The 27895-nt window shown below is 47.5% G+C and overlaps 2 protein-coding genes across 8 annotated transcripts; one reads left to right on the top strand and one right to left on the bottom strand.

Annotated features, from left to right (window-relative positions):
* Positions 1-1803: 1803 nt before the first annotated feature.
* PPP1R3E (protein phosphatase 1 regulatory subunit 3E) lies at positions 1804-11474 on the bottom strand. Of its 2 annotated transcripts, none has more exons than XM_057543289.1 (6): positions 11303-11474; positions 11050-11136; positions 10618-10751; positions 6821-7946; positions 4210-6512; positions 1804-3389 (listed from the first exon to the last, which is right to left on the bottom strand). In XM_057543289.1, the coding sequence occupies exons 4-5, from the start codon at positions 7235-7237 to the stop codon at positions 6090-6092; spliced, it is 840 nt and encodes a 279-aa protein (XP_057399272.1). In that variant the 5' UTR covers positions 7238-7946; positions 10618-10751; positions 11050-11136; positions 11303-11474; the 3' UTR covers positions 1804-3389; positions 4210-6089. The 2 variants fall into 2 exon arrangements, with proteins under 2 accessions (XP_057399272.1, XP_057399271.1); XM_057543288.1 differs by having other exon boundaries at positions 4210-6515.
* Positions 11475-11549: 75 nt separating this feature from the next.
* Positions 11550-27895, top strand: PABPN1 (poly(A) binding protein nuclear 1). 6 transcript variants are annotated; one of them, XM_057542088.1, is made up of 10 exons: positions 11550-11648; positions 11947-12034; positions 12512-12951; positions 21415-21510; positions 23941-24055; positions 24762-24829; positions 25137-25243; positions 25711-25798; positions 25885-26036; positions 26967-27895. In XM_057542088.1, exons 3-10 carry the CDS (start codon positions 12520-12522, stop codon positions 27004-27006), a joined length of 1098 nt encoding a protein of 365 aa, XP_057398071.1. In that variant the 5' UTR covers positions 11550-11648; positions 11947-12034; positions 12512-12519; the 3' UTR covers positions 27007-27895. The 6 variants fall into 6 exon arrangements, with proteins under 6 accessions (XP_057398071.1, XP_007180630.1, XP_007180633.1 ...); XM_057542087.1 differs by lacking the exons at positions 11550-11648; positions 11947-12034; positions 12512-12951; positions 21415-21510 and adding an exon at positions 21534-23580; XM_007180568.2 differs by lacking the exons at positions 21415-21510; positions 23941-24055; positions 24762-24829; ... (2 more) ...; positions 25885-26036; positions 26967-27895 and adding an exon at positions 13579-13860.

Consider the following 27895-nt stretch of genomic DNA (forward strand, 5'->3'; position numbering starts at 1 on the left):
GGTCTTTAGGGTGAGTCCTAATTCAGTATAACTGCTGTCCTTATAATAAGAGGAAATTTGGAGGCAGACATGCAGGTAGGACCATGTGAAGATATAGGGAGAAGATGACTACCCACAAGCCAAGAGAGAGGAACCTCAGAATGAAATCAACCCTGCCAACACCTGGATCTCAGGTTTCTAGCCTCAAAATCGTGAGAGAATTTCCACTGTTTAAGCCACCCAGTCTAAGTATTTTGTTATGGCAGCTCTAACAACTTAATACATACAGCTTCCAGGAATACTCCCAATCAAAAATTCAGTTTATGATATTCATTATTGCAAATTTGAAAATGCTCCAAAATCTTACACCACATATACTAAAGACATTTGGTAGTGTTTTTCCAAGTTTGACCAAAAATCCCCCCAAATTATGTGACATTATTACTTACAAGGTGTGAAGGTGAAATTTTTTTTAATTATCAAGAATTTTTTTTAAAGTGATCATGGAGATGGAATTATCTCTTTATGGAAAAATTATATATAATCATCATATAAAAAGACTATCAAAGAGCATGCAGCCAAAAACAAAATTGTGGGGAAAAATATTTAGGTTTGCCACATAGGTAATTTTAAAAATTTGTTATTTTTCTTGAGTTTGTGATATTTATCAGCTTTTTTAAAGTTATAATTTTTAAAATATCTTTTCTCATTCTGAAATATTTATTTTACTTGAAAAAGGCCCCAAAAGTTGTATGCTTCAGACAACCGAAAACTTGGATCTATCCCTGGGACTAACGAAACAGATATGCTGAGTTTCTGCCCCAGTTAGGGAAACCCTGCTCCAGTGTTCTGCGCTCTGTCCTAAAAAACAGACGTGAGGGCTGACCAGTCACAACTGCAAGTATTGAGGATTTGGGCTAGCAAAAGCTGCAATGAAGGAGTTTGCAGAAGAGAGATTTCAGACAAACCTACCACCAAACTAAGATGTGAGAAGTCTGGAAAGACGTTAGAGTGTCATTAGGTCACAAAGAGTGACCCTAGGCAATAAGCCATGGAGGGAACCCCTGGAAAGCCCCCACTTACCTCTCCTTGGGGATCTGCTCCTCACGCTGACTCTACCCTTCAGCATATCTGGTTTCAATTACAACGCGTGTACTAAAGAGTGGGTGCTCTGCAGTGACATCACAACTTGGCCATTATGATGTAATGATGAGGCATCTGATTATTCTCGGCTAGGGCTTCCCTATAAGGAACAGTCTCATTACTTGGTGGATAATTGGACTCTTTCAGCATTCAGGTGATGTGGGAGTCAATACTATGTTAGAACTTGATCTTTTTCAAATAGACAGAGGTCTGTGCTTTTCCTCTCCATCATATTTCTTGTCCTTTGTTTTAGGATTGCCCTTGATAGACAAAAGGGGCTTTGTTTTTCCCTCCAGTGCCTAAGGAGCAGAATGTAATTTAGATGGCCCCCTTAAGAAAAGCACCCCACCAAAGGGGAAACACGGGGCCTTCACCTGAGCTGTTCCCTTTAACTGCAACAGCAGCTGGTGCTGGGTGCAAGGGAGCTATGAGCTGGGCCTGGTAACTTTCCCTAACATTACCCAAAAGGGTGGCGTGATACTATAGGGGTGTCTCATACCAGGGCCACCCAACTCCTCCATATCTCCTTCCCATCCAACTTTCGCATAGCCAGAGGACTCCAGCAGACAGGGAATAGGACTTTCAAGAAATGAGACAGCCAAGAAATGCAGGATGCCTCTGGGTCTCTTGCCACCCTCAGCCCCAAACAAACAATACTTCTCAGTAGCTTATACTTTCTTTTCATATTTCAACTTTATTTCAAATACGAGGTCTTTTATCCAGAAGGGTGAGCAGTTGCATGAGGAGGCTGAAGTGAGGCACAATACGAGTGGGTCTGGGGCCCAGTGTACAGAGCTGCACTGTGAAGAGGGGAGGCTCGGGAAGGGTCTGATGAGAACGGTGGTTTGAGGGGATTTCACATAGCAAACTTTCATTTCCTCTCCAGGTTAGCTATTCAATGGGTAGATTATTCAGTTGTTTTGTTATTGTTGTTTGTTTTAGCAACTTCACTGTTCTTCAGCGATATCACTGAAAGAAGTGCCAAGGCTGGGGACATACCACTCCCTTTTGTTTCTCTTTCTGCCTGGACGGGGAAGGGAATGGAAACTAGAAGCAGAAAATGAAAATTTCTGACGTGTCCCTTGTCATGAAAAATCGTGGGTCTGACCCTGTGGAGAGAGGCCTGTTTCATAGCCTGGGAATGGGAGGTGGTCAGGAGGCCTGGGTTTAAGTCCCATCTGGAATTGCACTAACAAATTCTCTGACCCTGCTGGGGTCCCTTCTCATCTCTGGACCTGTGTCCTCATCTCTAGAGGAGTCTGGACCCAGTGATCTCTAAAGACAAGCCTTTTCAGGTCTCTGGATTCTATGACCTGCGGATTGCAAGGATCCAGAGGGGCTCCAGAGAAACACAGGAGTTACAAGCAAGGGAATGTGGGATTAGATTGGCAAGTTGAGTTAGGGCTTATTGTGAAGAGAAATGATATATTCATAAAAGAAAACAAAGGAACAGTCAGAATACTTAGGAAGACATCTGAGGTCTGGATGAGAGGAAAGGGCAAGAGTGTTCCTGCTGTGTTGCTTCAAGGACCCGAGCCCCTGACCATGGTAATAATGGTTTCTCTTATGGCCCTTCCCAGTCATGGCTAGCAGGTTATACCCTAAATTGCCCCCATTCGTACAGTCATCAGGCTTTAGAGGAAAGTCCCCACCACAACGCCTAACACATGACAAATCTCTGAAGTTTCTGCCAAATTCCTAGTGTTTCCCATGTCAGATTAGACTAGCAGCTTACCCCCAGGCCCTGGGGCAGCTCTGTATGGGAAGAACCAGAAGACTCATGTCTTGGCTCTGTAAAGCTGAGAATAGGGGCATAGGTGAGCCATGGTACTTCTTAGAGAAAAAGCTCAGGAACAATGAACTCTTCTTGGTTCCCTGCCCCCAACCATTTGCATTTATCTGCTTAGTAATACTCAGGTTCCCGGAGAGGGCCCAAGCACAGACCATCCAGCAATTGTCCTAGTCAGGGACCCTTCTAGTGGAAACTTTAGGGAATTGGCCTGCTCAAGGCTAGCTGGGGTAGTAGGAAGGGGCACAGCATACCAACAAGTGTGGAGGACTGGCTAGGGCCAGGAGAGAATCCCAATGTATGGCAAGGCTGGAGTTCAGATGGGTTCCCAAGTTCTCCAGCAGGCGCAGGCGCAGTGGTTCCTTGCTGATCCTGCAGAGCTGGGACACTGGCACAGGAGGCAGCAGCAAGCTCCTGGAAATAGCAGATGAAGCTTGGGACCCTTGGTGCTTTACCTTCTCCAAGCCAGTTGGGGAGGCTGGGAGGATGGGAAGGCAGAGTACAATTAGAAACTGTGGTCTTTTCCTAATAAGAGATGGTATGTGCCAAGGTTTTTTTCTTTTTTTTTTTTTTAATGGCAAGGTTTTAATTTTGTTTTTAAAGGATAATATTATGACATCATGGTTATGCACTGAGGCTCTGGAGATTTCCTGGGTTCACAATCCTAGCTCTGCCATTTACTAGCTGTGTGATCTTGCACAAATTACTGAGCTTTTCTGAATTCTCTCTAAAACAGGAATAACATTACTCAACTCATAGGGTTGTTCTGCGGATTATAAAGCATGCAAGACACCAGATTTTAGTGGCTACGTAAGTAAATGTGAGCTCTTGCGACTGCTGATACACATAACAGTAATGCATACACATTACGCAAGAGATTATCACACACTGAGCTTTGACCCAGTCTCCCGCTCCATTATCCTCCCTTGGGCTCTTCACTGGTGACTAAAAAGTGTATTGCTTGGTGGTTTTCAGTACATTTTCTCTCATCACTCTGCTGGAACTTTGACCTGAGGGTGATCCACAAGATGCATGAAATTCTTTGTTTTTTCCACCAGGTAAAGATGATGCTTAAATGGACGTTTGTTTGAGGAATGACCCAGGGTTTCTCTCTTTCAGCCATTTTTCTTCAAAGGATTAAAGATTTGGAGAGGAGGGGCATGGTAATAAGCCCCATACTCTATTCTGAATGCATATATGGGCACGTGTGCGTGTACCCTCTCTCACTAAGAGATAAAAGGGGAATCCAGAAAATTTTGAGAAATCAGTAACAGAAACAGGTGTGGGGAGCTGGTTACCTGGGAGCTCCTTGTTCATCTGCGGTATCAGGAACTGCTTCTTTTCCCTCTTCTCCCTTCTAGAAGACTGTCAAGGAGCCTGAGGGAGGAAGGTGGATCAACCATGGTCTTGGAGAAAAGGAAGTAGGCTCTCCACTCCTTCTGGAGGGAGAAGGAATAGCAGAGATCAACAAGGATGAAGAGGGAGGCAGATGGAAATAGAGAAAGTGAAGGTAAATACCGTATATGCTAAAAGAAAAATGAAAGTGATGAGAAGGGGACAAGGAAAGAGAAAAGCAAAGAGCTTAGACATAGGGTGAGAGGAGAGGAAAAACAAACAACCAGCTGAGGTTAACCAGGAGAGACATAAGGCATAAATGTGAATGGGTAGAAGAGCCCAGCTTCCCCATTTCACTTGCTCAAGGTATGGAGCAGACTGCCATCTTCTGGTACCATTTAATTTTCAAGGTGCTCTGATTCTTGATTTGAAATGTTTTCCGTTTCTTATACCTATAATCCTTTATACTCAAGAAAGTCCCCAACATTTTTTCCTTTCATTTTGGGGGGCTCCCAAGCATCATTTTCCCCTAGAGAGGCACCTCCCCAAAGCTGTCTCATAGCACCCAGGCTGGAAGTCTGTTGGGGCAAGAGCAAAAGCAAGGGGCAGAGGATGAGCTGTGGTTTGAAAGAGGCCCTGGAATACCCTGAGGCTGCAGGCTGGTTGCTGCAGACTGGATGCTTCCTGGGCTCTGGAACACGTGTCAAAAACTGGAGAACCGTTCTCAGGCCCAACCACACGCTTGGGGTGCTGTGTGTTCTGAACTGTAAGCCCTCCAACTGTAGGCTGGAGAATGTGGCTTCTAATCCACACTCTGCCCCTCACAGATCATAAAATGACAGAGCAAGAAGGGGCCTAAGAGATCACCTAATCCAAATGCAGTTTCTCAAGGAGGAAACTCTGGCCCAGAGAGGTGAAGTAACTTGCCCAAAGTTATCCAGCTAGTCAGTGACTTCCTTTTCTTCTGTGGCAGAAGGAATCCTGTGATTCATCTGTCTCTTGACAAATACAGTCCATAAAGTGCTTAGAGTTCATTAGAAGGCACCCAGAAAGGTAAGGCTGGCATTTTTCTGGAAGCCCCTGAGTGCACCAACCCCTTAGGCACCACATTATTTGGCTACAAGGACAAGCCTGGAGTTGGTTTTGCTTTCATTTTCATCCCCAGGGCTGCCTGGAGGCTGGAGGAAGGAGCTCTGATGCTACCTGCCATCACTCCCCAGCCAGTCAGTGAAGACTGAAGCTAGGGGCTGGCAGGGGTGACAAGGGAATCCTGTCATAATGTCAGGGGCTGGGGAGCAATGGCCAAGTTCCTGGGACTTAAGCAAGGCAATTATGGCTGAGTTAAAGCTAGGATGGGCAGGGCTGGGGAACCTGCGGTGGCTAAGGCCAGTAAGAAGAGGGAATGAGCCAGCAATCTAAATGATTTCAACTGTGGTGGGCTCCTAGTTCACACAAAATACGTCCTCAGTCCCAAGAGTTACCCTCAACCTTTTACTGCCTAGGCCGGACGGACCTACTCACTTTCTCCCAGTGCCCACTCACGGAAGAGAACGTCACTATCGTCCTTTTGCTTCTTTTCTGATCTTTCAGCACCCTTTCCGTCTCCCTCCTTCTATGACTTGGGTTCCTCCACTCACATCCACCCCAACCTCCCCGAATTTCGTTGATTCTACCCACACCCCAAACCCCTTTGGTTTCCCCCATCCTCCTCGCCCTCCCGGGCTTTACTCTCTAGGGCAGCTCCCCGCCAATCTCGGTTTCTCCCATTCCTCCCCACCAAATCTTCGGGCTCCCCCAACCCCCCGGTGCCTTTGATTTTTTTCCGCCGTCGGCCGCAGGCGTCTCAGATAAAGTGGATCCAGCCCTGGAGCTCCGGGGCTCCACCACTGCCCGGGTGCTCGGGCCCACGGAGAGCATAATCACGGCCGCCGTTGTTGTCCCAGAACTCGTGGCCGATAACGCGGTAGCGCAAAGCGAAAAGCAGGGCGCCACCAATGGGTGGCGCCGGCAGGCGGAAGGCGAATCGGTCGGCGCGCGGCGGGGACGGGGCCGGACCGGCGTAGGCGGCGGGCTCCTCGCGTTGGGTCCGCCAGCCGTCAGCGCTCCAGCGCACGCTCACGCGCTTCTCGTAGGCCAGGTCCAGCACGCGCGCGCTCCCGGCCACGCCCAGCGGGCCCGCCTCAGCGCGTTCCAGGCAGATCCGCTGCGTCCGCAAGCGGGCCGCGAAGCCAGGCTCGCTGGCCGGCTCCAGGGCAGCGCGCGCCTCCTGCTGGGAAAGGAGGAAAGGGGAGGAGGGAGCTCAGGAGAGGGGAGGGGAGGGGAGAGAGAGGGGCGGGATCAGGGCGAGGCACGGGACCAATCGGAAGGCCGACCTCGGCGTCCGGGCAGTCAGAGGGGAGCCCAGCTGGGAGAGTGGCCTAGAGCCACCTGCCAATGGGGACCCCAAAAGGGATGAGCGAGAGCAAACCCAGGGTTGGGTGTGGAGATGGGTGCTCCTAGATAAATCCACTCCCATAAACCCGCTGAGGCCAAGGTGGGGAGGTCCCGGGGAAGGGGCGTACCTCTGCCGCCTACCTGGAGACCTCGGGCGCGGGTCTGGCACGGTGCGAAGTGGCGAAGGGCGTCCCTCTGCAGCTGGACCTGCACGTGGCGGGGTACCCGGGGTAGCTCTCCCGGGCGGAAGCGGCGCACCGCGGCCAGCTCCAGCCCAAGCGCGTCGGCGAAACGCACTCTCTTACGGGTGTCGGGGCTGCGGCTGTGGGGCACCCGGGTACCGCTGCCTCCGGCGGGCGCAGAGCGAGCCCTGCGCCCCCGACTCGGAGCGGGAGCTCGGGATCGGGCCCCGAGGCGCGTCCCGCCTTCGCCTGGCTCCTCCTCCGGCTCCTCCTCGAGGCTGGGCCGCTGGCTGCGGTAGTAGGCGCGCTCTGTCAGCGCGGCGATGAAGCTCAGGTTGCGGGGGATGTCGGTGCGGGGGGGCCGCTCGCGAGACATGGCACCCCCCGCCCCGGCGGAGCCCTCCCGCAGCGCCGCCGCGCTGCCTTCCTTTCCTGTCTCCCACCCGCCTGGTGTCGGCGCAGAAGCTTCAGGCGCCCTTCGCAGTTGCGTTCTCTCCTTGCTGTCACCTCCAGAATCCTCCACCTCAGCTCCCAGGGTATTTGACCATCACCTCCTGCGTCTCTCTGCTCTGAGCGTGCGCTCAGCGGCGCTCACCCTCCGGTCCCGCGGCCCTCGCCCACAGCCCTCTGACAGGTGGCTCCCCATCCATCAGGAGGTGGGCACTCCAGCCTACAGGTCCTGAGTGAGACCACTCTGCCTTTTTTCTTTTTTTTTTAGCGGCCTCAGCCTTTCGGCACGGGAAGAGTTAACGCAGGGAGTAGAGAGTAACCTTTCCTTTTCTTTTCGGGGAAGTTTCAAAAGGCCCAGCCTGTAACTTTCTCTTCAGGGCTCAACGTCTTCTTTCCCAAACCCTAGGCTCCAGGTTTGGGAGGATGATGGTGGGCGAAAACATGGGAAGGTCACGAAAGCTAGTTAGAGTCTCAAACAGAAGCTGAGATGTGGCACTCAAAAGGGTGGGTGGCCCATTTGAAAGAGTTCTGAGCTGAGAGTTGTGGAAAGGCATAGTTTCTGGTCTCACCTCTGGTGCTATTTAGCTGCGTGACCTTGAGCAAGGCACAACTTCTCTGGACCTCAGTTTTCTCATCTGTAAAAAAGTGGATTAGAGTTCTGATCTCTAACCTGACTGTACGCTCTTTGACGGCAGAGGCTGTGTCTGATTCATGGTCAGTTTCAGCACATAGTAGGCCCTCAAATTATTGAATGAATCATCACATATCTCTCTTGGAGCTGGGGCCGCGGGGTTCTAGTTCCAGTGGGAGCTCCAAGAAGGGTGCAGAGCTGCTTTTTACTCTTTCATTTTTTTCTATATTAGTGGGGAAAAAAATGTGAAGTTTTGTTTAGTTTTTTTCTAACTTCCCTCTTGATCTTATGTAGCACTTACAGTGTGCTAAGTACAGTTGTTTTACAAATACTAACTCATATAATACAGCCATCATAGGACTAGGAGTATTATGCCTATTTTATGGATGAGAAGATTGAGGGAGAGACAGGATAGGACTCTTGCCCAGCGTCACATAAATTAATATTTGGGGAGCTGGAATTAGAAGTCAGCAGTCCCACTGTAGAGTCTACTCTTTTATCCACTTGGTTATAAGTGGATTAAAACATTTCATGGTAATAGTTAATATTCTCAGAGCATTAAAACGGGGAAACTTAGAGTGGAAATGGAATCTCTAAATTTAAAGCAACAGGAGAGTTTAACCGTAAAATCACAAGTGACTAAGTTGGAAATCAATAGTGAGACATATGCTATCTTATTATTATACAATTTATTCCTGCTTGCATTTTAATTCCAGTACTAACCATAGCAATACTGTTTAGCCAGGACTCATTTTTATTTTTATTTTTTTTAAAATTTTTATTTATTTATTTATTTATGGCTGTGTTGGGGCTTCGTTTCTGTGCGAGGGCTTTCTCTAGTTGTAGCAAGTGGGGGCCACTCTTCATCGCGGTGCGCGGGCCTCTCACTATCGCGACCTCTCCTGTTGCGGAGCACAGGCTCCAGACGCGCAGGCTCAGTAATTGTGGCTCACGGGCTGGCTCACGGGCCCAGCCGCTCCGCAGCATGTGGGATCTTCCCAGACCAGGGCTCGAACCCGTGTCCCCTGCATTGGCAGGCAGATTCTCAACCACTGCGCCACCAGGGAAGCCCAGGACTCATTTTTAAAGTGATATTTTTATTTTCTTATTTTACACATACGTATATAATGCATGGACACATTCTTTTCATGTTTTAGGGTATAAAATAATGCTACAGTAATTTGTGTTACAGTCAAGCAGTTAAAAACTGTCTTCCTTGCTCTGCTAAAATATGTTATTGACAGAATAGGTAAGGTTCCACGTCAGCCTAAATGGCTCGAGGTTTTCTGGGAAAAGCTCTGTTGCCTTGTCTACAGTTTGAGCTGCCATTCCTTGGCTCTGTAGTGTTGACCTGAGAAGATCCTTGAGGTACACAGCTTTGGACCTGGTGTAATTTGTGTTGGTCCAGCAGTCTTTGTTTCTTAGACAGCCACTGCAGTGATCTTCAAACATCTGACTGGGCCTACTCAATAACTGGCCAGAAGCGTCGAGTGATTTCTTCAGTCAACATTTACTGAGGGTCTATTAGGCTATGAGGACATAAAAGTGAATAAAATTCAGTGCCTGCTCTCACCGAGCTTATAAATAAATGGGTGGGCAGACAGAAATCTATTCGGATCCTGTGACAAAAGTGTTTTTATTTCAAGTAAACGTCTTAGAAGAAATCAGGACTGCAAATGAAGGACTAGGCTAGATTATTCTATAAAAAAGAAGGCAAACTTGGGACTTCCCTGGTGGTCCAGTGCTAAAGAATCCGCCATCCAATGCAGGGGACGTGGGTTCTATCCCTGGTTGGGGAACTAAGATCCCACCTGCCGCGGGGCAACTAAGCCCGCGCGCCACAACTACTGAGCTCGCGCACCTCAATGAAAGAGCCCGCGTGCCGCAAACTACAGAGCCCACATGCCCCGGAGGCCGCGTGCCACAACTAGAGAGAGAAAAAACCCGCACGCCACAACTAGAGAGAGAAAACCTGCACGCCACAACTAGAGAGAAGCCCGTGCACCGCAATGAAGAGCCCACACCACAAGGAAAGATCCCGCATGCCTCAACTAAGACCCGACGCAGCCAAAAAAATAAATAAATAAAATTACATTAAAAAAAAAAAAAAAGAAGAAGAAGGCAATCTTGCTGGTGGCAGCTGGAATGATCAGCCCAAGGACAAAGAAGAAATGAGGATGGTTGAACGGATACAGTCATAAAGGAGTGGAATATGTGGTATGTTCAGAATATTGGGGAGAACTGAGTTTGGGTTTGCAAATGGTGTGGATTCAGTTTGGCCTTGTAAATGGCATGATAACAACATTGATTACCTGAAGCAAAAAAGGACCTTGAAACAATACAGTGTTAAAGTTAAGACAAACTTTCAAATCAGAATTAGGTTGAGGCCCATCTTCTCAGTATGTGGCTTTGGGCAAATTACGTAACCTCTCCAAGCCTCACTTTCCTCATGCATAGAATGAGGATAACACAACATAAGGATTGGTGTGAAGATAAAATATCAAGTGTGTAAAGAAAGCACTTAGTACCTAATAAGTCTTCAAAATGTGTTAGTCATCACCATCTTTACAGAAAAGACCTTTCTTCTCTAGTTACCATAGAGGCAGATGGGAATACCAAGGCTTGGCCTGGAGGTAGAAGCAAAGGGAACCAGCAGGGAAGGAGAATTGGGTTACCTCTTTCGGCCTTTGGTTGGAGAGCCCTCCAAATGGAGCTGAATGAAGTGCCAGCTGCAAGAGCCGGTGGGCCCCAATCCGAACGCCTGAGGGTGCCCTCGTGTGGATCAGCTGTGGTCAGATGGCTTCACACCCTGTGTAAACATACTGTCTTGTATAAATAATAGACATTCATGTATGTGCATATATATATGTAATCTGAAAGGATAAACATCAACCTTGACATTGGCAACCTCCAGGAAGGGAGGTGGAATTGTGGGAAGGGCAGAGGGAGGGGGATTGAGGACTTGCATTTTTTTTCTCTACACTTCCATATTATTTGACTTTTTCATAATGAGAATAAGTTCATGTGTTGGCTAGAAAGAACTAAAAAGGAAACCAATCTAATTACAAAAAAAAAAAAAAAAAAAAAAGAAGGTAAAGAAAAGTTACCTGCAGAAACTGCTTGCGATCCAAGTCCTGACTCCTTGATGCTTGGCTAAAGCCCCAGCTCACGTAGAGACCACTGGGTTAAAGGTCCTGGAGAAAAGAGGAAGTGAAGTGTTTGGTGTCTGTGTCATGCCTGCCAGTCCCACAGGATGAGGCACCTGGCAGGCAGTTCCCACCGGAATGGGAACTGCTCCTCTTTTCTGGGCACCCACTCCAGGGCTGGAAAAGTTCAACAAGTGCATGGAACATCAGAGACCTTCTGGAAATGCTGAATTTGCTCCAAGGTTTCCTGAGCCTTAGCCGGCTTCTCTGGGTAGCCTCCAGGGTCAGGAGCCCCGTCCGGCTCTCCATGCCCTCCTGGCCCTGCTCTTCCTGGCCTCCAGCGGCCCTCTCTCTTCCTGAGTTGTGGCCCTTCCCAAGCCTGCGTCCCAGCCCCGCCCCTCTCTCTGGACGCATCTCTGGGCCCCATCATCACCCGGCGCCGGGCCCTCCCTCCCGCCCCCCCTTTCTCCTCCCTCCTTCCTTCCCTCCCTTCCTCCCTCTCTCCCTCCCTCCCAGCTCCTGCACCAGGAAACAGCCGGATCCTGGCAGCGGCCTGACCCGTGAGATCCCTAACCTGGCAGGCAGGCGGGGTTGGAGACTGGCTGAGGGTGGGGGTGAGGGAGGAGCTGGGCCTTTGGGCTGCACTGGGGGGAGCGGGAGTAGAGATGGTGTCGGCAGGAAGCCCTTGGCCCTGGGTTTCCCGGGAGGACAGTCATTAAACATGGATTCGGCCACACAGCTGGTAGAGCGTTGGGGGCAGGGGCCTGTTCCCGGGAGCTGCAACCCCAGCCCTTCTCAGCCCAGACCCTGATCCCTGGTCTTCCCCACCTAGCTCTGATCTCCCCCTCCCCTTCCCAGGGCTCCACGCTGGGCAGGAGGATGAAAGGCCCCAGCTGGGGGCTCCTTGCCACCAGCGCTGGGTCCTAAGAGCTGCCATCCAGGCTGGGTGAGTGTCCCCTTCCTTCTCTGTCCCGGGCAACCCTTTGCTTCTCCCCCTTTCCCTTCAGCCCCTGTCTCCTCGCCCATCTTGTGCCTCTGCCAGCATCTTCACATCTTGCCTCTGGGGAGGTCCTAAGCCCCTTCCTCTAGCCAAAAAGGTGTGTACTGTGGCGGGGTTGGTGGGGGAGGTGTAGAGGTGTCATAGAACTGTTGTTGTCTTGTTATGAAAAGAATCTAAAGTATTTTAGGTGAAATTTACTTGTTTTACATTTAATTTGGCATATTATGAATTTGAGGGCCAGCCCCTCATGCCCTGGCCCCGCACCATGGCCTAATTTCCTTGTTCTTACCCGTCCCGGCCCAGTGGTTTCTGAGATTTCCCCTCACCTCCCTCCCTGTCTCATGGGCTGGCCAAACCTGAAATGCCTCCTTCTGGGTCTCTGACCATATATTCATGTCAGTCTTTTGTGTTTGACTCCTACAGCTGCCCGGATGGCGACCCCAGCCTCGGCCCCAGACACACGGGCTCTAGTGGCAGACTTTGTAGGCTATAAGCTAAGGCAGAAGGGTTATGTTTGTGGAGCTGGCCCCGGGGAGGGCCCAGCAGCTGACCCGCTGCACCAAGCCATGCGGGCAGCTGGAGATGAGTTCGAGACCCGCTTCCGGCGCACCTTCTCGGATCTGGCAGCTCAGCTGCATGTGACCCCGGGCTCGGCCCAGCAACGCTTCACCCAGGTCTCTGATGAACTCTTCCAAGGGGGCCCCAACTGGGGCCGCCTCGTGGCTTTCTTTGTCTTTGGAGCCGCGCTGTGTGCTGAGAGCGTCAACAAGGAGATGGAGCCACTTGTGGGACAAGTGCAGGAGTGGATGGTGGCCTACCTGGAGACGCGGCTGGCCGACTGGATCCACAGCAGCGGGGGCTGGGTAAGAAACTTCTCCATTGCTGCCCTGCACATCCCTCTGAAAAGTTGGTCTCCAGGGGGAAGACGGGGGCTCTGGCTGGAGCTGGGGGCGGCTGTGCCGGGAATGAGGTGCGGGGGCTGAGTCTCCCTGTTTGGGTGGAATCAGATGCCCTCACTATGGGTATCACTGGACTCTGCACTCCAGGGCTGCCATGCAGTCATCGCTGGGTGGGCTCATGGTCCAAAGCAGAGGACAGAATACACAGTAGACAGTGTAGTGCCTGCAGAGAAATGGCATCCAGCCATCAGAAATTCTTTACACCTGAGTACATGGCATGGGGGGGGGGGGTCAGGGATCAGGGATGGGTGGTGGTCAAGGCAAGCCTCGGCAAAGGATGCCAGTTCTGAGCAGAATTTTTGGCCAGGGAAAGGATGGGATTCAGTTGAGGTAGAGAAGGGCAAATGAGCCAGGCGCTCAGGGGGGATCAGAGGGGCTGGCGGCCAGGAGCTTGGGCCAGAGAGGAGCTGGGGGTGGGGTAGTGCTTGCAGTGGATGGAACTGGAACTCTCCCTCTCCTCTTTTCTCCACTCTTTCCTCTCCTGATATCCCTTTCTCCTTCTTTCTCTCCTACTTCCCTTCTCTCCCACAGGCGGAGTTCACAGCTCTATACGGGGACGGGGCCCTGGAGGAGGCGCGGCGTCTGCGGGAGGGGAACTGGGCCTCAGTGAGGACAGTGCTGACGGGGGCCGTGGCACTGGGGGCCCTGGTAACTGTAGGGGCCTTTTTTGCTAGCAAGTGAGAAAGTCCAGGGCCAGGTGGGGCGAGGTGTGGCTGGGGGACAGGAGAGCAGGAACAGAGCAGAGGAATGCCCTTGGAAGAAGTGGGGGAAAGGATGGGCATGGAACGGGGATGGGAAGGGGCAAGGTAGCGTGCAAGAGAGCTGAGTGTGCCAGGCAGGCGGTTGAAAGAGTGAACTGGAGATATTGCGGAATGTGTTGGGAAAGTCAGGAGATGGAGTCATTCCAGGGTTGGGGGGAGGTGGGAGGGATCATGCCTATAGGTGTAGGCACACGAAACTCTACCTAGAGCTTGATTTGCAGCCCCGAGGAAGGTGAACTTGCATAAGGGGTTGGCATCTCCTTTGAATGAGTGAGATTTGGGGCAAACACAGAAGGAACATCCCTTTGGAATGGGAGCTTGGGGTTCTCAGGGGATAGGGAGAGGTGGCTGTGACCATGGGCTGCTGGGACATGCGTGTGCATGTGCACGGGTGCTCGTGTGCATGCTGGACTGCTTGTCTAATCTGGCGGCAGTGGGATTCCTCGAGGAGAAAACATTTCCTCTTGCAGTGGTGAGAACACGGGGCAGCTCTCTGTCCCTCCTCCCAACATCCCCTCCCCTCTCCCCTTGTCCTGCTGCCTCAAGGCTGAGGGAGAAACACTGTATCCAGACTGAGGGCTCTGGCCACTTTTCTGCAGAAAGTCGTCAGCAGGGCTTTGGAGAGAAGAGCAGTTCTGTAGCTGGCCTTGTTCCTTCATTGTCCCCCTTCCTTGTGCATCACGCACTTGCTGCTGCCTCCTGGGCTCTGACAGAAAGGCAGGGCTGCGGAGCCTGCGGGGGGTGGAGGCTTCAGGAGCTGGAGCTGCCTGCTGCCCTCCTCTCCCACTGGGGCACACTGGTGCCTAAAGTGTTCCCTATCTCTGGGACCTTTTGTACCCAAACTTAAACTCTAAATTGGGGCTCTTACTAATTTTCCTTTTGAGTGTGTGGACGTAAATGCAGATCTGGAATACAGTCTGGGTCCTGCACTGTGTCTCGGAGAGACTGTTGATGTCTTGAGAGGAACATTCCAGCTCTGAACCCCATGAATGTGAGGGTGACGTGTACTCCGTGACCGGCCTATTCCATGTGGTGGGCTTTGGTGCTGCTTTATTAAGGGCCAGGTGTCTGGGTTCCACAGTACCTCCCAGGACCTAGAAACATTGGTATTTTCTTGGAAGCCACGCTGTTTGCATGGGTTTTACTTGTCTGTACCTCAGAGTCTGAGGATGTTAACTTTAGAGCTCCCTGTCCTCTAGAACAGATTCAGATGACAGCTTTTTCTTTTGAGAAAGACATGATTTCACTCCAGATGTATGCCCTGAGCCAGACCTCACTGCTGCACTTTCCTAGGTGCTAAAATTGCTGCTCTCCAATGCTGACTTCTTCTGACACAGTGCTCTAGAACCCTGCCCTTGATCCTGAGCACTGACCAGCTTAGCTAGACCATGGTTGACTCTTGGAGATTTTCACTTGGTCCCAGAATGTGGCAACATAGTTGTACTCACTAGAATGTGGGACCAAAATTGGCCTCAGGTGTTTAGCTCAGACTTTTGCTTTTGAGAGAGGGCTGCACTTTTTAACGGTTATTTATAGGGGAGGCGGTGGACTGCATGGGCCACTTGGTCTGTTGTGAGTATGCTGGTACCAGGCACTCAGAGCCAGTCCGTGGCAGGCAGTTGGGGTGGGGGGGTGTCTCTGACTTGCTCAGGACAAACTAGGCCAGTGGTTTTCCAACTGCTTGGCAGAGCCCCGAAGTTTCCTAGGGGTTGCCTCAGGAGTCCTTGGGGGAGATGAAGCGGGGGCACTGAGCAGGCCAGGCGACTTGCCCTCAAACAGAACAGCTCCCCTGTAGCTGTCTTACATATCGGGGTTCAGGGTAAGATTTTATTTGCATTAAGGGGTTTGCTGCTGAAAAACAAAGTTGGAAAACCACTGACTAGACCGTCAGCTCCAAATTGGAGCCTGTGCTCCCCCAGGTTTGGGTCAGATTCTTCCCCCTACCCTCTACCATAGGACGCCTAGCCCTGGTAGCTTTCCTGGGGACCTTTAGCAAACAGAGGTAGCAGGGACCGTGGTCAGGTTACCAGAAAGCCCGGCTCTGAGGCCTTCACACCTGGGTGGAAGGAGAGGCTGTTTTCTGAAAGGGTAAAAGGGCTTGGTCTGGATTCCCGGAAGCATAGCTTGGATGGGACCACAGAGGGCAGTTTTGACCTGTCCTGCCCTTCTGAGCTTGAGGGGGAATGGAAACCCCAGAGACTCTTCTGTCAGGGAAAACTAGCGACTCTCTTCTAGAGCCATATAGTTCCTTGGGATTAGCTCTTGGCCAAGAAGGCTGAGTATGGCTCCCAATTTTTAAATCCATTTCATTTTTTAAAAAATAAGGGAAATAAATCTTATTGCCATTTTTCAGAGATTAAATAGGTGGAGAGGGTGTTTCTTGCTCTCCAGAGCCCAAAGGGACAAATAGGGACTTTGCTTAGGCCAAGGAAGGAGCAGAGGTAGGGCAACTAGGTCCTGCACTTATTAATCCCACTCCCCACTTATTCTAGGGCATACACTATTTTACTTTTTTAAAATCATAAAGCGGCGGGAGAACAGATTTGGTTAGTTTAGAAGAAAAGAAAAAGCTCTATAAATATAAATATATATTCCTGTATTTTTATTTAATAATTTATAAATACCAAGTTCATTTGACTTTTATTTTTGTGTAATATGTAATGGTCGTATTAAAAAAATAAATAAATAAAGCCCAGAAGTTTAATGAGAAGGACTGAGCAGGGTTTGTGACTTCTATACTGTATAGCCTGGGGTCAGGACATTTCTTGATCTAATCATCTCATCATGACCTTGTTAAGGCCAAGAATTAGATTAATAGGGATTTGGGAAAGTATTGAGGTAAAAAGATTAAAAAAAAAAAAAAGGAGGGACTTCCCCAGCGGTCTAGTGGTTAGGACTCTGCACTTTCACTGGCGAGGGCCCGGGTTCAATCCCTGGTCAGGGAACTAAGATCCCACAAGCTAAGCCATGCAGCCAAAAAAAAAAAAAAAAAGAAAAAAGAAAATCAGAGTTGTTCTCCCATCCCCCCATCCTAGCCAAATGCCCAAAGCCAAGAACTCCATCTGTGCCAACCCAAGCGTTGAGAGGGTGTGTGTATATGGTACTTTGGGATGGCCACAACAAAACCCAAAACAAAACAAAGAAAACCTACCGAAAATCTTTATGATGTAATCGAGTCCCCTGTTGTGGTTCAGCCGCTAAATCAGAAGTATGTGATAATGAGCATTTTTCCTCAATATCCTGCTGCCTACTTCAGACTTAAAATAAGTCTGGCAAAAATGGAGCCCTTGCTTACTTTCTTGCTCCCCTGAGACATTTGGTTTCAGCCATTGTAATGCAAACTGCTAAACTGGATGGGATCTACAGGAATTGTTCAGCCCATCCCTCTGTACTTCTAGTCTAGGACCACATCAAAATCATGTCTGACAGGAGTAGTGATCTTAATTTTAAATTACAAATGGGAGTTTCTAGTCTTTCTATAATCCAATGCAGTATAATGGTATTTGGGCTTATGTGTTAAATTGTAGTGAGAAATACACTGTTTAGAGGAATCCAGTGTTGTATTTCTATTCTCTCTATACAGAAAAATCTATGGGACAAGCCATGTTAAAATCAGAGAGTGGCTTGGTGAACATGGCTCTAGGGAAAAGGGAATTAGATGCTCTTAATAGTTAATATCGTCAGGCTATGATAGCTAGTGTATTTATCCCTGCTGCAGTTTGACTGGTTTATAGTTTGCCTAATTCCAAAAAGCATTTGCAGCATCTTACTATAATACACAAAAGACAAAACAATAGGAAAATATAGATTTTTAAAGTAAGGGTAAAGGGAAAATTGAAATATTATAATAAAATGACAGCAAAAGGAAAACTAACACGGAAAAGCATTCTATAAGCAGTATTCCCAAATTCTAAAGGTAGGCTATGAATTCAACTCTGAGCTTCTTGGCAGCTAAAGAAAATTGGAAAACACAATGAGATTCACATCCCTCTTAAGATTTATAAAACCTTTCAGTTCCTCAAGGTAGGCAAAAAGTTTTGTGGCTCTTCTGAGAAGACACTGAGTGATATAGTGGACGCCACCCTCTATAACACCTGACAGCAAATATGATGTTGAGTTTTACACTACCGTTTCTTTCAGAAACACCAAATGGGGATTCAGCAGGTCCTAAGCTTGTTCCATCAGGATTGTCACAGTTTAGCTCAAATATGCTCTATGATGCCATAGTTTAAAATAGGGCTAAATTTCTGACTATCTAAATGGACAGATGGATTGTTTATTCTTCAGACAGTTCTCTGTGAATGTTATTTCTCCAAATGATACTTTTGATAAAAATTGGGCAACATTTAGTTACACTTTCTAGCAAATGGATGGATTATAAATATTCTGTGTCTTTAGTTGAGAGCAGATGCTTTGAAAACTTTAAAAGCTGCCTTAAATGTGGATACAGGTGAGATACAAATAAATTAACAATATTTTAAAAATCAGCAGAAAACATAATATAATGGAATGCTGTCTAGTTTTTTATTCATTCAGTCATTCATTCATTCAGCAAATATTCAAGCATCTTAGGTGTGCTGAGGACAATTCTAGGCATTGAGGTAGAGAAGTGAACAAATAGGCACAAATTTCTGCCTTCATGTTACTTTCATTCTAGTAATGGAAACAAACAAAAGCTAAATACCTACCTACATAAATAAATTTCACAACATTCATTAACATAACATTTCATGTTAGGTGCCAAATGCTATGGAGAAAAAATAATTCATTAGGGCAGGATTGGGAAGGTGTATGTATAGGTTTCAATGTTAAGTAGAGTGAGCGGGGCAGGCCTCATTTCTAAGGTAACTTCTGAGTAAAGTCATGAAAAAGGAAATTGGAAAAATATTTTTATTGACATGGAAAAATATTTCTGTTATCTTATTAGGTAAAAAAGAAAATAGATTAGAAAACAGAATATATGGTATGATCCCACTTTGCTAAAAAAAATATGTATATACACACACATATATATACCTCTATATGTATTTGTGTATTGAAAGTTTCAGGAAGGGTATATGCCAAAATATCATTAGTGATTATCTCTGGGTGGTAGATTTTATGGGTGATTTTATTTTTTCTTTTTGCTATCAGTATTTCAGGATTTTTTGATAAGGAACATATAAAAAAGAAGTTTTTCTAGTACAAAGTTTTCTAAAAGTTAACCAAGCAGAATGGAAATTAAGCAGCCCAACAGAGGCTCCTTCTCACTTAAATGGCCACCCCACTTCCATGCAAGGTTGGACCTAGGGAGTTAAGGTAGGTCGGGCCAGACTTTGCATTAGAAAGTAATTGGAGTTGGCTCCAAAACAGAGGTAAGTAAATGATCAAGGCTCCAAGGTTCTTTGTCAACATTGTCCAATAGAAATATAATGCAAGCCATGTAAAGCAACTATACTCCAATCAAAATTTTTAAAAAGTCAAAAAAAAAAAAAAGAAATATAATGCAAGCCACATATGTAGTTTTACGTTTTTTAGTAGCCTCATTAAAAAAACCAAAAAGAAACAGGTAAAACTAATTTTAATAGTATTTTTTTAAACCCAGTATATAAAGACTACTATAATTTCAATCTGTAATTAATACTGAACAATTATTAAGTTATTTTACATAAGTATCTTTTTCATCCTGAGTCTCTGAAATTCAGTGTATATCTGACACTTCCAGCACATCTCAATTCAGAGCACCCAAGTGCTCAGTAGCCACGTGTGACGAGTGGCTACCATATTAAACAATGTACTTCTATATTAGAGGGAATTATTGCAGCCAGTAAAGGTAAAATTTTCAAAGCAGGAGTTAAAAATGGGGATGAAACTATTAGGAAGCCAAGTATTTATATGTTTAGTGAGAAAAGTTTTCCCTTCTGGACAGAACTGGACATGCCCTCATCCATTTTTACTGATTTAATTCTCCTTTTCTCAACTCGACAGATCATTCACTTTTGTTAACATACTTTTTCTTCTTCTAGGGCAAAACATCACTGAGTTTCAGTTTTTCCGAAACTCCATGGCCCTCTATTGATAGGTTATTACTGATGCAAAAGTATACTTATAATGGGTGAATCTTACATCATTACATACCAATTAAAAAAAAAATTCATTCTCAGAGGAAAACTTATCTCTTTGATGTTCTCTATGCATCAACAACAGGCAGGATATAAAATTATTACAGAAGATCATCCATTCAGTTAACATTTATTGAGCACACAGTGATAGCCAATGGCAATACAAATATAATTAAGAAGGTGTCCCTGCCTTTTACACTTCCAGTCTAATAGGGAAGTATATTACAGATCACCATTCAAATATCTTTTTAAAATGTGTTTGTAAAAGTAATCATGCTTATTAGAGTAACTTTGGAAGCTGGAGTGTTTTTTTCAATTTTAAATAAAAATAACATATGATATTGTGGAAAAAATCATAGAACATAGAAAATTATAAAGAAGATCAATCATAATAAGCCTACTACCCAGAGAGAATCACAATTAACATTTTGGTATATTTCTTTTCCATCAGTTGTCTGTGCTTGTATTTTATGATCATACTGTATATACAATTTTGTACACTGCAATTCTGCTTACCATTATATTGCAAGCATTGTCCTTGTCATTAAAAATGTTTTGAAGACATAATGACTCTTAAAATTACATATATGTGTGTATAACAATTTTCCTGGAAAGTGCCCACTTGGACAATCAAGTTGTTTACATTTTTTTTCACTTTGATGAACATCTTTATTCTCAAATGTTTATCTAGGTTTTAGATTATTTCTTTAGAACAGATTATAAGAAATACAATTACTGTGTTAAGAATCTCAACATTTTAAAAACTTTTGTTGCATATTGCCAAAGAACAGATTGTACTGGTTCTTATTCCTTTTTTTCTCCAATGCCCAAGTTGTTTTTTTAAAAAATCAGATATACATAAGTTTAATCATACTTTATATACAATTTTACATCCTACTTCTTTGGCCTAACAAAAATTATTTTTATAAGTTATCACACACTACGTGTAAACCTTTTTGTAAAAAAAAATAGGTGCATAAAAAAATAAAAATAGGTGCATAATAATCTTGTGATGTAATTATAGTTTGCCTAAACATTTATCTATTATTGGAATTCAGTCTTTTTCCAGCTTCAGCATTGTACGTAATGTTATCTTTGTGTATTAAAACAGACCTTATAGTAATTTTGATCTGAGCTTTGAAATCTGGTTTTGGATTCCCTGCTCACTTCTAATTAGTTATGACTTGGGGGAGTTACCTCATTCTTTCCTCATCCCTAAAAAAGGTTATGGTTTTGGGACTATTTGCTTCATAATGTTGTTATGAGAGTTCAATGAGATAACATAACAAGGAGTCTAGGATGGTACCTGTTACAGAATCAAGTGCTCAACAAAACTGGGGTTCAAAGGCATTATTTTAAAAATCACATTTCCCTTAATTGGCTTTCTTAGTTTAAATTAGGTATCAATAAACATCCAAGTCTTGATTTGGTTAAAATCAGTAGAAAAGATTTTTCTTCCAGCAAACTCACAATCTTTTAGAGCTTGTCTGCGGTGCTCAACTTAGTTCTCCCAGACCACTGAAGCTGAGATGGCTGATGAAGTAATTTTCAGTGAAATTTTAAGCAACTGTGACTCTGCTCCAAGTTCTCCTGTTCGTGAGGTAAGGATTTGTGTGAAAAAATGAGGGTGAGGGGAAGAGTGGGGTATACTGTGAAGCTTTTGACTTTTGGTTTGCTAGTAGGGATCTCCTCTTGTTCAAATCCCTCTACCCAAGTCATACACATCCTCTCCAGGTTGTTTGAATAACTATTTGTTTGGGCTCATGTGAATCTGGCTCTCAAACCATAGCTTGGTCTGGCTGCAACTATCCCTCTTGCAAACTTAGCACTGCCGTTCCTTCCTTTTTAATAAATGTGTAGGATCACCACTAAACTATGGCAACCCTGCTTTCCAGGGCTAGGTCTCATTGGTATCTCAGAGTGCAACGGTGAGGTGGAATTCCTCTGGGGTTTGAAGGAGGGTCTGGGAAAGCATTGTAGATGAAAGCTGGCACCCAGATCCCCAGTCAATGTATCCTTTGGTCAACAAATATTTATTTGGATACTTACTATGTGCTAGGCATATTGCCCCACGGTGGAGACGCAAATGTAGATAGAATCCAGCCTCTCACCTCCAAACTCTCACAAGCTCTAGTTAGGAAAGGAAGCACAAAATGATTAAGTGCACAGTGGAGGTAGGCCCGCTTGTCATGGGAGAGGAAGGGAGGCCAGTTAGTGGAAGGCTTCACAGGGGAGGTGATGACAGGGTTTGCAGTAGTCTGGCTGAAGAGGCACTGCATGTACAGAAGCACAGACCTGGGTGCAGATACACCCAATGGAATGAAGAGTGTGGAAACAACATTCACGAAGTAGCCTGGTCTGGAGGTCTCCAAGGCCTCGGTAAGGAGTTTTGAGAGTTAACCTGGCCAGTGTGGATTGGAGTGGTGACCCATTGGAAGCTGACCCATTAAGCGGCTGCAGCAAACAGTCCAAGCAAGAGAAGAATGAAACTGGGGCATGAGCAGAATGCTTGGAAAGTATGCCTGTACAGGAAGACAGCACATACAAGGCTCATGACTAGTACTGGAGTGAGGATTCCTCCCTGCTTTCTGGTTTGGGGAGACCTGGTGGATGGTGGTGCCAATAACCTGGGTGGGAAAGATAAGCTCCTTCCTGGAGAGCGCCATTCAGAACCCTCCATTTTCAGCAACATCCCACCTACTGGTGCATTCCTGGTAGAAGGCCAGTTTCCAGAAACCGCCGCAGTGTTTCCGGCTTCTGCCTTCCAAGAGGTCACTAGCTGGCAACCAGCAGCATCAAGATGGCAGCCTCCTAAAGACCAGTCATGTGACCTCGGGTTTCCCTCACTGGGAGCCCGGCAGTCCGTTCGGGGGCAAGGTTCACCTGTCACGAAATGGGTGTCAGCCCTTCGAATCTCGCGAGCCAATCGGCATCTGAGGCTGGGCCACTTCGGCGAGGCGATCGGAAGATTGGTCCTTTCCACTCGCCTTGCCAGCGGCCAATCACCGAGAGTCATACTACGCGGACCCGCCCTCAGGCGGGGGAGAAGCAGGAATGTCGTCACTGTTAGGCGGTATTGTTACCTAAGGACCTGAGAAGAGGTGGGATGTGTGTTGATTGACAGACCGATTTCTCCTACCGGGAATTGAGAATTTGGCGCAATCCCCCGCCTTAGGGGTGGGGTCTTATTTGATTGCCAAGTAATATTCCCCAATGGAGTCCTAGCTCGTGGTGACGGGCAGGCTGCTTGACTAATGAATCCTCGGCGTGGCCGGCGCAGCTCTCCAATCGCTGGGCGGCTGGGCCCAGTCTGAGCGGCGATGGCGGCGGCGGCGGCGGCGGCAGCAGCAGCGGGGGCTGCGGGCGGTCGGGGCTCCGGGCCGGGGCGGCGGCGCCATCTTGTGCCCGGGGCCGGTGGGGAGGCCGGGGAGGGGGCCCCGGGGGGCGCAGGGGACTACGGGAACGGCTTGGAGTCTGAGGAACTGGAGCCTGAGGAGCTGCTGCTGGAGCCCGAGCCGGAGCCCGAGCCCGAAGAGGAGCCGCCCCGGCCCCGTGCCCCCCCGGGAGCTCCGGGCCCTGGGCCTGGCTCGGGAGCCCCCGGCAGCCAGGAGGAGGAGGAGGAGCCGGGACTGGTCGAGGGTGACCCGGGGGACGGCGCCATTGAGGACCCGGTGAGGGAAGGAGGGCGAGCGAGCAGGCCGGCGACCGGCCGGCCGTGTCACGGGAGGCCCAGAGCTCAGGCGAGCGGGAGGCGGGCGGGGGATGGGGGTGGGCGGGGAATAACGTGGCTGGGGCCGGGCCGGGGACGCAGCCTCGACCGCCAGAAGGGGCCCAGCCGGGTTGATTTGGGCGTCATGGGTGCCTAGTGTTGTTCTAGAGAAGGTAGCTTGCTTTTCTTTTCATTATGACCCTCGTGTGCGGCGAGAGAAATGGCCGAGCATGGCTGGGGCCGCGCGCCGAAGGAGAGCAGGGTAGAGCCCCTGCGTTGGTTCCTCTTAAGCTGTTCTCCATACTCTCCCCACTCATTGTAGGAGCTGGAAGCGATCAAAGCTCGAGTCAGGGAGATGGAGGAAGAAGCTGAGAAGCTAAAGGAGCTACAGAACGAGGTAGAAAAGCAGATGAATATGAGTCCACCTCCAGGCAATGGTGAGTAACTGGCGGTTGCACGCGGAACCCGGGTCCTGAGATTGGAAGGGTTATCGGAGCATGGTTTATATGGAATTAGATGCTCGGAACCTTGGAGCTGCTTGTCTGAGCAATTATTGGGCAGTTGCTGCAGTCATAGTCCATTGTGTGTTTTTCTGACCTTTGTGAGACGAGGCCTATGTTTTGGTGATGGTAGTCTTGTGCCTCCCTTTGTCCCTGTTACAAATGTGTTGCTCTTTGTTCTTAGTCTTCCACTACCCTTTTCGGAGGTTGCCAGCTGGTATTTGACCTTCAAGTCCAATAGTTCTTTCAGTTGGAGACCTTTAGTTAGGAGTCCTAAGAGAAACTGCTCAGCTGCAGGGGGCTTCTCCTCTTATCTAGAAATGTCCAGTCTCAGCCGACTTAATTTTGTTCACTTTTCAAATCATTTTAACCAAAGCTACTCAATAGGGACTTGATTTGGGGGCAGGAGGGAATTCCTGTATTGTTTTCTTTGATTTTTAAGACTGTATTAATCTATTCCTTAATTTTTCAAGTATTTTGTGAGCACCTACTGCATGCTGGACTTTTCTAGGTAATGGGTACAGCAGGGAACAGAACAGACCAAAATCTTTACCTTTGCTGCTGCTTGTGGTGGTGGTAGTGGTGCATAGATTGGCCAAGTAGAAAACAAGCGTTTTTTTCCTGATCCTTTTTTTCTTGAAAGCTGGCCCAGTGATCATGTCTATTGAGGAGAAGATGGAGGCTGATGCCCGTTCCATCTATGTTGGCAATGTATGTACCAGAGCCTTGACTGGGGTTGGGGAAAGCTCTTAGTTTGGGGGATTATTTATTAGGAGTCTTGAAAGGAACCATTTCCAGGGTAGGTGGTGGATTTAAGGGGTGGAGGGAGGGTTGGAATGAGGTGAAAGGTAATGGTGATTAGCAGAGGCTCTGGGGTTGGAAGGAAAAGAGGTTAGTTCCTTAGAGAACTAGATATTGATGTGCTTTGGTGTGTATGGATGGCCCAGTGCAAAGGCTAGGCAGGGTACCTGTGGAGATGGGAGTTTGCCCTGTTACCTGTGAAATGTACCCCCCACAGGTGGACTATGGTGCAACAGCAGAAGAGCTGGAAGCACACTTTCATGGCTGTGGTTCAGTCAACCGTGTTACTATACTATGTGACAAATTTAGTGGCCATCCCAAAGGGTAAGTGGGGAAGTTGAGGTCGTTTTAGTCACAGTTAAAAAATAGATAAATTATGTTTTATATTGAGCAGTAAGTTACCTAGATGTTAAAGTAAGTAGTCTTCATCTTTTAAGATAGGTGTTAATGTTGATACATATCAAGGATTGCACATAAAATTGCCTTCAGGGGCCCAACAGATAACAGAGATTGGGGCTGGGTGTGGAGGGATCATGAACTATAAGGGGGGAGCGCCTTCTGCTTGGCCCCCACCTTTTTCTGCCTTGCGGAAATCCAGGCCCTCTGTATCCTATCTTATAATTTTCCAAGAGTAGCTGCAAATTTTGATTAAAATCTTCCATTAAGAATTTTTTTGACAAATAGTTAAAAACATGAACACACTGTACTCAAACAAAGCATGTCTGCAAGTTGGATTTGACCTGTGAGCTGCTATTTGTATCCTCAGATAAAGTGGCAATTACCCTTTTCAGGTTTGCATATATAGAGTTCTCAGATAAAGAGTCAGTGAGGACTTCCTTGGCCCTAGATGAGTCCCTATTTAGAGGAAGACAAATCAAGGTAAGCCCTGTGCCCTTTGCTGTTGTGGTTCTCTGTAAGCTCTCCAGGTTGGCTCTAAGGCATTGTGTTGTACGTGTCACCCTCAGGTGATCCCAAAACGAACCAACAGACCAGGCATCAGCACAACAGACCGGGGTTTCCCGCGAGCCCGATACCGTGCCCGGACCACCAACTACAACAGTTCCCGCTCTCGATTCTACAGTGGTTTTAACAGCAGGCCCCGGGGTCGTATCTACAGGTCAGGATAGATGGGCTGCTCCTCTCCCCCGCCTCCCATGAGCCCTGTATGCTTCCTTCTCTCCTCATCTGAGGAACCTCCCTCCTTTACCCTCCCCTTGGTTCCGGGGACTTGGTCTCCTGCCTGTGCAGGGTGAGGAAGGTAGTTGCAGGCCAGGAGGCCAGTCTCATCTTTTTCTGGAGCAGGAATTGGTGATAAGGGCTGGATCTCTCCACCCTGTTCTGAGAGATGCTTCTCCACCCAGCCTTTTTTTCCTTGAGAGTTGATGGCAGTGAAGGTGTTTACACAGAACGCCCGGGAAGAACAGGGCCTCAGAGCAGTGAAAGCACTGCTTGGACATTTGCTGCTTTTCCCAGAGTTAGGGAGGGGCTGAAGTTTGAACCTCCCTTGGAAGAAAACCAGAGGCTAGTTGATCCTCCTCAACAGCCATGTGGGAGGATATCGAGATATTTACGCTTTAGCCAGTCTTTTGCAACTTTCTCGCTGGGCCTAGTGTGGCACCCATGTTGTTGTTTCACTTTACTTCAATTTCTTTACATTTAAGTAGACAGTTTAGGCATATAGACCTTGGCTTTTTGTAAGATTTACCTGTCTGCTCCCAGGAGTTAGGGAGGATCTGTTGGTGAGAGCCTCGCTTTTAAGAGCTGTGGAGAACTGAAATCTGGATAAACAATGAGTCCTTTTTCTTGCCCCTATGTCTCAGATGCATTTCTTTATTGCCACTGTTTGGCGAGGTAATAACAGTTAATTCCCCACTCCCATTTGCCAGGTGTGTCACTATTTCTGGGATTGTGGGGGTCAGTTTTAGGACTTGGGAAACTTCTTTCCCCTCTTCCCTTCTCAATAACTGGGGCGAGGGCCCACGGGGAGGGGCTTGTACTGAACTATTTAGTGATCATGTTAACACCTAACTCTCCTTCTTTCTTCCAGGGGCCGGGCTAGAGCGACATCATGGTATTCCCCTTACTAAAAAAAGTGTGTATTAGGAGGAGAGAGAGGAAAAAAAGAGGAAAGAAGGAAAAAAAAAAAGAATTAAAAAAAAAAAAAAAAGAAAAACAGAAGATGACCTTGATGGAAAAAAATATTTTTTAAAAAAAAAAAGATATACTGTGGAAGGGGGGAGAATCCCATAACTAACTGCTGAGGAGGGACCTGCTTTGGGGAGTAAGGGAAGGCCCAGGGAGTGGGGCAGGGGGCTGCTCATTCACTCTGGGGATTCGCCATGGACACGTCTCAACTGCGCAAGCTGCTCCCCCTGTTTCCCTGTCCCCCTTTGCCCCCTTGCGGGCTGCTCAAGGGTAGGTGGGCATGGGTGGTAGGAGGGGTTTTTTTTACCCAGGGCTCTGGAAGGACACCAAACTGTTCTGCTTGTTACCTTCCCTCCATCTTCTCCCTAGCTTTCACAGTCCCCTCCTGCCTGTTCCTGTCCTGCCAGGTCTACCACCCACCCCACCCCTCTTTTCTGGCTCCCTGCCCCTCCAGATTGCCTGGTGATCTGTTTTGTTTCCTTTTGTGTTTCTTTTTCTGTTTTGAGTGTCTTTCTTTGCAGGTTTCTGTAGCCGGAAGATCTCCGATCCGCTCCCAGCGGCTCCAGTGTAAATTCCCCTTTCCCCTGGGGAAATGCACTACCTTGTTTTGGGGGGTTTTGGGGTGTTTTTTGTTTTTCAGTTTTTTGTTTTGTTTTGTTTTCCTTTGCCTTTTTTTCCCTTTTGTTTGGAGGGAATGGGAGGAAGTGGGGACAGGGAGGTGGGAGGTGGATTTTGTTTATTTTTTTAGCTCATTTCCAGGGGGTGGGAGTTTTTTTTTTAATATGTGTCATGAATAAAGTTGTTTTTGAAAATAAAAAATGTTTGGCCTTT

The sequence above is a fragment of the Balaenoptera acutorostrata genome, chromosome 3 (assembly GCF_949987535.1).
Source record: "Balaenoptera acutorostrata chromosome 3, mBalAcu1.1, whole genome shotgun sequence".
Lineage (NCBI taxonomy): Eukaryota > Metazoa > Chordata > Mammalia > Artiodactyla > Balaenopteridae > Balaenoptera > Balaenoptera acutorostrata.